The sequence below is a fragment of the Condylura cristata genome, unplaced genomic scaffold (assembly GCF_000260355.1).
Source record: "Condylura cristata isolate star-nosed mole 26May11 unplaced genomic scaffold, ConCri1.0 scaffold00017, whole genome shotgun sequence".
Taxonomy (NCBI): domain Eukaryota; kingdom Metazoa; phylum Chordata; class Mammalia; order Eulipotyphla; family Talpidae; genus Condylura; species Condylura cristata.
In genome coordinates this window covers 7152588-7160933 of record NW_004567118.1, presented here as the reverse complement: position 1 = coordinate 7160933, position 8346 = coordinate 7152588, and the positions used below count along the sequence as shown (strand labels likewise).

General features: G+C 52.2%; 1 protein-coding gene across 3 annotated transcripts in view; it reads left to right on the top strand.

The window, feature by feature from the left end:
* The window catches only part of PHB (prohibitin), a 37591-nt gene extending 30042 nt beyond the window's left edge, over nucleotides 1-7549 (top strand). For all 3 annotated transcript variants that reach the window (XM_012726572.1, XM_012726573.1, XM_004684315.2), the window contains 5 exons: nucleotides 37-198; nucleotides 2422-2564; nucleotides 2718-2834; nucleotides 5005-5100; nucleotides 6395-7549. In XM_012726572.1, the coding sequence (XP_012582026.1) occupies nucleotides 37-198; nucleotides 2422-2564; nucleotides 2718-2834; nucleotides 5005-5100; nucleotides 6395-6607 (731 nt within the window). In that variant the 3' untranslated portion in view covers nucleotides 6608-7549. The remainder of the gene's footprint in view (nucleotides 1-36; nucleotides 199-2421; nucleotides 2565-2717; nucleotides 2835-5004; nucleotides 5101-6394) is intronic.
* Nucleotides 7550-8346: the final 797 nt, after the last annotated feature.

The window sequence follows — 8346 nt, the reverse complement described above, 5'->3', positions numbered from 1 at the left end:
AAAATTCCTCTGACACTTCCTTCCTTTCATTTCTAGTGGATGCCGGGCACAGAGCTGTCATCTTTGACCGGTTCCGTGGGGTGCAGGACATCGTGGTAGGGGAAGGAACTCACTTTCTCATCCCTTGGGTGCAAAAACCAATTCTTTTCGACTGCCGCTCTCGGCCACGTAATGTGCCAGTAATCACTGGCAGCAAAGGTGAGTCTGGCCTGTGAGTCACATGAAGTAGAGCATGTAGAAAGGGGTACTGTGTGCTTTTGTCAATCCCGGGAGCATTTGTGGGACATCAGGGCCCAAGAGAGGTTCAACTCAATATAGTAATTCCTGGCATAGTTGCCCAGAAGTGCTTTTTATGGATAGAAATGTGCACCTAAGGACTCACATTGGGCAACTCTTTTTTTTCCTTAAGATTTATTTATGCATACAAGAACTGGGGTGCAGGCCAGAGGTACAGGGGGTGAGAGGATTCACCAGAGACAGAGTGAGGAGGAGGACAGGCAGATCCACTAATATACACTCCTGAGGGGAGCAGCGGTGGGACCGGAGAGGTCTGCTGCGCCATGTGGGTCACCTCCCTGGCCGGGGATCAAACTCATGCCGCAGTGGCCAAGATAGTTTGATGACATTGGGCTTTACCCCCTGTGCCACCTGTGTTGGGCAGGTTTGGAAAAATAGACAAAAAAAGATACTTAGTGATAATGTGAAAGAAATCAGAATGTGCCTTTTGCTCCCTCAGTTGACCCCTCCACTCTTCTTGTTCCTTAGACTGACTGTATAAGTCAATCTCTGGCGCTACTGTTTGCCTGCTTTGCCTTGCTTTCCAAGGCCCCGTGACTGTACTGCTGCCTCACAGGCCGAGGCCCAGATCCCTGAGAGTGCGCTTCTGGTGTCTCACATCTTTGGGGTTTCCACTAAAATGAGTGGCTCTTGCGTTTCTCCCCCAACCCACAGAGTGGTGCACAGGCCGTAAATGGAATGGCAGGAGCTGGCTCAGCAGTGACATTTCTGTGCAGAAAGATGGGAGGGTCGCATGAATGTTGGTTGATTACCTCAGTGACACTTCAGGGCTCCTCAGCAGATGTTTGCTTACTATCTTTGTGCTGGCCTGGAGGGTGGGGGGGTAGTTCACTGCCTAGAGCCAGGGACCTTGAGAGTGCAATCTTGTAGGGAGACACTCATACAAACAAGTAGTTTCAGCAGAGTGTAGTACGCACTAGCACCCAGGGTAGGGAGGAGAAGCAGGCACCAGCTTCCCCAGTGCCAGGCAGGCTCCTGTGAGAAACTGAGGTCTGAGCTGGGACTTCAGAGTCAGGGACTTGTTTGTGTATGTTCTCTTGACAACGGGCTCAGGATTTTATCTTATGGGCCTCGGTCCATAACATTAACAGCTGCCAGCAAGCCGTGATGCTGCTTTAGCACCATGCAGGCTTCTGTTGTGAGGGAAGCTGTAATTCCCGGCCTGGGTCCTTTCCTGGGCCACGTGATAGGGATGGACTCTGGATGAGTCTGATAACCCTTACATCTGTTGCACATTTGACAGTGTTTTTACGTGCTTTCTCCTTCAGTTTTCCTCCATGTGCCTGAAAGGCCATTGAAGTCATCCCCACTCTTACAGACAAGGAAATAAGCTGAGCTGGCTGACACGTAGTGAGGCCACACAGTTAGTAAGCAGCAGAGCGGGCTGCAGCCCAGGCCTCTAGACAGCCCAGTCCACAGTGGGTTATTTCTCCTGGACCCATGAAATCTCTCCAAGGCGTACTCCTGACTTGGACCACATTCAAGGGCTTGGAAAGAGCTTACCCTAAAATTCTTGGCATTGGCCTGTTATCTTAAAATACTCAAGTGTTCCAAACAGCCCATGGCACCAGTTGGGCATATAATCAAAATCACTTCTGTCGCTCTGTTCAGTATATAGTGAATCGTTTATATTCAGGATGTACTACAAAGCTGTCATTACCAGAAAGAAACCTTTAAGTTGCGGGTCCTCCCTGGTGGCACAGGGGATTGAAGCACAGCACTGTGAAGCTGTCCACAGCTATTGTGGCATGAGCTTGATCTCCAGCCAGACCTCTCCTATCTTGCCCGCTGCTCCCCTTGGCAGTGTGTTTCAGTAGATCTGCCTGTTCTGCTCCCCACTCTGTCTCTGGTAAATCTTTTCACCCCCTGCACCTCTAGCCTGTGTCCCAGTTCTTGTATGCATAAATAAATAAATCTTTTTTTTAAAAAAGCCTTTAAGTTCACCCCGTGATGCTGTGTGGTTCTCCCCATGGAAACCATGCAGACACCTTCCTTACCATCTAGTGTCTAGTATCCGACAGTCAACTCCTGGCTTGTAGAATTGTGGCCCTTTTGGGCAGGAAGAGGTCATGGAAAATGCCTCTGTGCTTTTATTTAAGCCCAATATATGTCCACTACCCTAAGATTTACAGAATGTCAACATCACCTTGCGCATCCTTTTCCGGCCGGTTGCCAGCCAGCTCCCCCGCATCTTCACCAGCATCGGAGAGGACTATGACGAGCGTGTCCTGCCGTCCATCACTACAGAAATCCTCAAGTCGGTGGTGGTGAGTGAACAGGACCTCAGCCTCGAGCCCAGAGCACAAGCCCGGGAGCTGTGGCGAGCTTGGCAGTGGGTGACTGGGGATGTGGCTAGTGTCCTGGTGACTTCTTGCTTCCTCTTTATCTTGGCCTGCTCCTCTGCCCTCCCTTGGAACCAGGCTCGCTTTGATGCTGGAGAACTGATCACCCAGAGAGAACTGGTCTCCAGGCAGGTGAGCGATGACCTCACGGAGCGAGCAGCAACCTTTGGGCTCATCCTGGATGATGTGTCCTTGGTAAGCTCCCTGGGGAACCTGCCGGGCTGGGCTGTGGGTCTCTTTTAGGTGCCTGGCTCCTTTCTGTATACACTGTTAGATCCTGCCTTCTGCTTTCCTCAGTATGAGACTTGGATGTGGAAATTTCTTGTGGCATGGAGCAGTCTCCTCCGCTTCGTCTTCAGAAGAGCCTTCCTTTACAAGTTCCCCCTGCCACATACATTTTCCTTTGATTTCTGGCCCTACCCAGGTGGTTCTTGACCACTACATTTTTCACCTTCTCCAAACTTCTGAGTGCTCCCAAAGCTCCCCACCCCCGGAAGTGTTGTTTTGTTCACCCTGACACAGGCACAAGCTGCTTAGCGGAGACTGGAGACCCGCTCGGATAGCCTTTCTCCCCAGCCCAGACTCCCCTGCCTGACCCCTAGGAATTTCCCAATGGTTAGGGTCTGGAGCTCAGCAATCAGCCCCCTTGAAAGGTAATAGAGTGTAAATGCATCATTCTCTTTCCCCAAAGCCTGGTGTGGGGGCAAGGGACATGTTGGAGGCGTAAGCTATCCCCTTGAGACTCCATGGTCTGTGTATTTATGTGACTTTGAATTCCGTAACTCAGACGGAAGGCAGCACAGGCAGGATAGCATTTCAGATTGAGCAGGGTGAGGGGAAAGGGTCGCGTTTCTCGATTCTCTGGGAAAAATCATTTGGAGTGATTTGTTCGGGTAGCGAGGTAGTGTTTCCTGTTCATTTCTCCTGTGCAACGCTGGGGACCGGCACCATTCCCCCCTCAGCGTCTGTGCAGCTGTTTAAACAGTCACGCTGCAACACCCAGCGCTGACCCGCAGGGCTGCCGCCAGCCTCGCTGCCTTCTGAGGAAGGTGTGGGCTCCCTCTACTGGCAGGATGCCAGGCTGCAGCCATTTGGCTCCTCGGACAAGAACAGTTCCTCCCACTCTCCCTCTTACAGTTAACCTAAGCACCTTGGCTGTGAGAAGATGCTAAATAAAAACCTACAGAGAAACTTGGCATTTTGCTTTAACCGCCTACTTTATTCTGGGGAAATGTGGCTTGACCACAAGAAACCTTATCTGGGAGGTGTGAGAAGAAAATTAAATTTCATGGGGACTTTGCTGCCCTCCACTGGCCCCTTTAGAATTAATTTTTATTCTTTAATTACACATTTCATTTTTCATTTCTCAGAATTGTATTTTCTTCCACAAACTTTGAACAGGAGTCCAGAAGCAGAGCAGGCGAAGTAGAACAGCTGCAGTTTAAGAGTTAGGCATGTTAGAAATGCTGCAAGAACTGTAGGATAAGGATTCACTCTTCGGGACTTTTGAACTACTTTGATGAGACAGACTGCCCAGATGGGTGGGTGGAAGAAGAAATGAAGCCAACAGAATTTAATTGCAAAACCAAGGCTATTCCTCCTCTGATTGCATCTTCCTCTCTTACTAAGAAGTTGGATTAATGAGTAGATTGCCCCAGAGTTCTGCCGCCTGGCCCCTTCTTTGCACCGTCATTGGAGACACTCACTTCAGCCAAGGCTTGGTCCTGTGTGCTGTGGGGAGGGTCGGCGGGTAATCGGACTTTAGACTCACCCAGGCAATAGCTTTACCTGCCTTGTCTTTTAATCCCTTTCCCAGAGCACTCACACGTGGGAACACCATGGTTTGCAGTCTCTCGCCGCTCCTCTTCCTGTTTGTGGTGGAGGTGTCGTGAGAAGGATCAGACTGGTTAATCCATAAGCAGAGAGCATCAGACCCTCAATCCCAGGAACCTGCTGCACAGCCCCTTCTTTTAAGGGGCTCAGTTTTCCATCTGGCTTCCCTGGGGGCCTCAGACTGTCAGAGGACCTTGGAGAAATAGTACTCAGTGATGAGGGTTCTAGAACCCACCTGTCTCCCGTAGAGAAGTAGTCAGTGGGGTGACACCTTCTGGTGACACAAGCCATTTTCTACTTGAGATAGACCAAGCGAGGGTGACAGAATGAGGTGCAGGAACAGTTGGGGCAGCCGCAGATTCTGGGGTGTGAACTCAGGGTAGACACTGAGGAGGTGGCCTTGTGTTCTGGCTTGCCGTTCCTCCAGCTGCTAGAGCCATTCCTGGGCTCTCCCTCCAGTGGCACGGAGGTCCCACAGCCGCACTGTCGAAGCAATTACACTGCCTCATCTTTGCTCACTCTTTCCCCGTAGACACATCTGACCTTCGGGAAGGAGTTCACAGAAGCGGTGGAAGCCAAACAGGTGGCTCAGCAGGAAGCAGAGCGGGCCAGATTTGTGGTGGAAAAGGTGAGCGTTCAGCCAGATGGCGGGAGCCTCTTGCCTCCTCCTATGTTCAGCCTCCCGTTGCTGGGTGGCCTGGAAATTCATCATCTGTCATCTCTCCTTCCGGGATCATCGGAAGGGGATTGAAGGGCCCATACTCTGCAATTGGTTCCAGAGTCTTTGGGGGCTAGTGAGGGATATGTGAAGTTACATTCTTAAATCACTGAAGGGTAATTTTTTTTCCACTTCCCTAAGATCAAAAACACTCTCCTACAAATAAAAATGTTTCTCCTGGAATGTTTTCAGCTTCACTCAGAAGCTGAAGTCATTTTTAACAGTGGTTACACAGTGAAAGCTGACAGCAAAAAGGATCAAACAGTTGGGGCCAGATGTGCTATCCTCACTGATTTTTTTCGAGCACTAAATCCATCCAGATGTATCAGAGTGTGATGGGATGCAGTGTATTCGCATAGCAGAATACTGGTCTTCTTGGTCTTTACAAGAGTTTGTTCATGCAGCCCCTTTCTCACCAAACCTCTTGGGCCAAGTGTTCCTAATCCAGACCCTTCATTAGAATTGGGGGGAAAACAGATGTATGGATGGCCAGCAATTCATTTTAGGGAAATTAACTTTGTGTGGGCTCTTTGCTTTGTGTCTGTGGATCTCCAGAGCCTACAACGCATTTTCAGGCTGCCTGGGGTACTAGGTACTCGGGAAACGTGTTGCGTGAGCAGTCATGGCCTGGCAGTTTCAAGGCAGTTGTTAGTTTCAGAGAGGCGGCCACTGTACTCTCCTCCCACACTTCCGAAGGCCACGGCTGCTCATGCTGTTTGTGGCACCCTCTCAGTAGGAAAGTGTGGGTCTCATTCTGGGTGCCTGGGTGCCCACGTGGGAGCCAGGGTAGCTTGTGGCTCCTCTGGGAGAACCACACGTGCCTGCTGCTGCTCCTCAGCTTCCCTGGTTTTAATGAAAGTCACTTTGACTGGAGCCGAGGAAAGATGAGCCTGAGATTGATCCCCCTTTATTTTCGCCTGCTTTCCTTGGCCTCGGAGCCTCTGGCTGGGTGTAGGAAGGGTGGCTGGGCTGGATTGCTATTAATATTATGAAGCCTCTGAAATCAGACAGGTGCTTGTGTGGCTGACAAAACAATCCCTTCAGTAATGGGAAGTGGGCATTACAGATGAGAGGGAGGTCGGATGGTGACGAGGAGGTGAATTCGCAGAGTCTTTCAAGGACCAGAGAAGCTGCTTCACCTGGTCCTGGGGAGTCCTGTCCGCCACCCAGGGCCTCAGGTGTCCTCTTGTCTCCACCCTCGTAGGCTGAGCAGCAGAAGAAAGCAGCCATCATCTCTGCCGAGGGAGACTCTAAAGCCGCAGAGCTGATCGCCAACTCGCTGGCCACTGCAGGAGACGGCCTGATCGAGCTGCGCAAGTTGGAAGCCGCAGAGGACATCGCCTACCAGCTCTCGCGCTCTCGGAACATCACCTACCTGCCCGCTGGGCAGTCGGTGCTGCTCCAGCTGCCCCAGTGAGGCCGCCTGCCTGTGCTGCCTCGGGCCACCTGGGCCACAGCTCCAGGGGGGCTTCACACCGCCTTCCTTCTGCCCCACCCCAGAAATCACTGTGAAATTTCATGATTGGCTTAAAATGAAGGAAATAAAAGTAAAATCACTTCAACTCTAATTACTCTATCCGATGAAACTTTCATTCTCATTCCCATCCACGTTTTTATCCATTGTCCTACCAAAAATTGCCAAGTGCCTGCACAGACCAGCTTGGCTCCTGGCTTCGGGGTCTGCTGGTGTGCCAGCCGAGGCTTCGGCGATCGGCAGAAGAAAGGCGGGGGGGGGTGGGTGTCGTGGGCCTGGGAGCGCAGTCATTGGCCTGCCCTGAGTAAACTTGTAACCTCTGTCTCACCATTTATTCAAGACTTGAGGAAGTTGGCACGCGCAGCTGAGCTGAGGGGCAGGCCCCAGGGCTTTCCAGCGGTTCCTGCCACAGACAGCTGAAAAGGTGCAGAGGGGCGGTCAGAGAGGAAGTAGTCTGTCAGTTACCCTGAGACTGATCCTCCTTAACCGAGGGGCTGGCGAAGCAGGTGTGTCCGAGCAGGGCATGGATAGAAGAAGCTGCCCGGTGAAGGTGGGTGGGCCTGATGTGCTGGCCCCCAGAGCCCTAAAACAGATGAACTTGGATGGTGAGAGCAGGCCTGGACCGAGATGTGAGTCCTGCGGAAGACTTCCTCTCCACTCCCACCTCGGGGTCTCAAATACCCAGTGGAGCTCCAGCTTGAAGGATTGCATCCTGCCGGGGCTGAGCTTGCCTGCCAAAGACGTGCGGCCTGCGTCCCTGGCTCCTGCATCAGAGACTGACTGCCCTGCTAGAGCACCCTGCCTGCTTTGAAGGGAACAGCCCCAGGATGAAAACAAATGTGTGTAAGCTGCTGTCAATAAATGACACCCAGGTCTTCCAGCTCAGTCCTCCGGGTTTGCTTTTGTGTTTGTGGAAGCCATGGGATCAGGACAGAGTGTTCTAGCAGTCTGTGTGCACGTGTGTATCACTAGCTGGGACAGGCTCCAGCCAGGCAAAAAGTGCTTAGGTTTCAGAAAACACGTGTGTTCGGCTCCTTCACCAGCCTGAAACGAATCTCAGTGGTGTCAGGTGAAGTCTGTCATGAGGCTTTTAGGAGGCAAGAGAGAGCAGAGTTGGTTACCATTCCCCACAGCTTTTGCTATCACTACTCCAAACGGAACTGGCCTGCTCTCAGCCACGCTGCGCCGATCCTCGGCGATTCACGAGTCTTGCATGAGTGGACTAATGCCTGCTCTAACTCGATTTTACAGGGCTTTGTGCTCTGTTGTGGGGGTGTGTGGCTTTGATGTGACCGTGACTGGGCCTTGCTGCTGCAGGGCAGGTGAAGCATCTTCCAGGGAAGGGAGAGTAAGCCTCCGTGACGTGAGCTGTGTCTGCCATGCCCCCCCCCAACCCCCCCGCCAGTCCTTTTAGGACAGAGCAGGGGCACAGCATTGACTGTGCTTTAACCTCTGCTCTCTAATCCCCGGCTCACCACCTGGCCAGGAGAGCGGCTTTCAGAGGAGCCCTGAGAGGCCGCCGCGCTGCCCTCTGACCTGGACTCCATTCCCTTCCCCACGCGGTTGGGCCACTCTGCCAGGAAAGGCAGGAAGAGGCACAGACTTTGTGGTAGGATCTGGGTTGACTAAGCACAATTCCTGCACCCTCCCTGTCGCCCCCAGGAATCTGGTCCTCCCCCAAC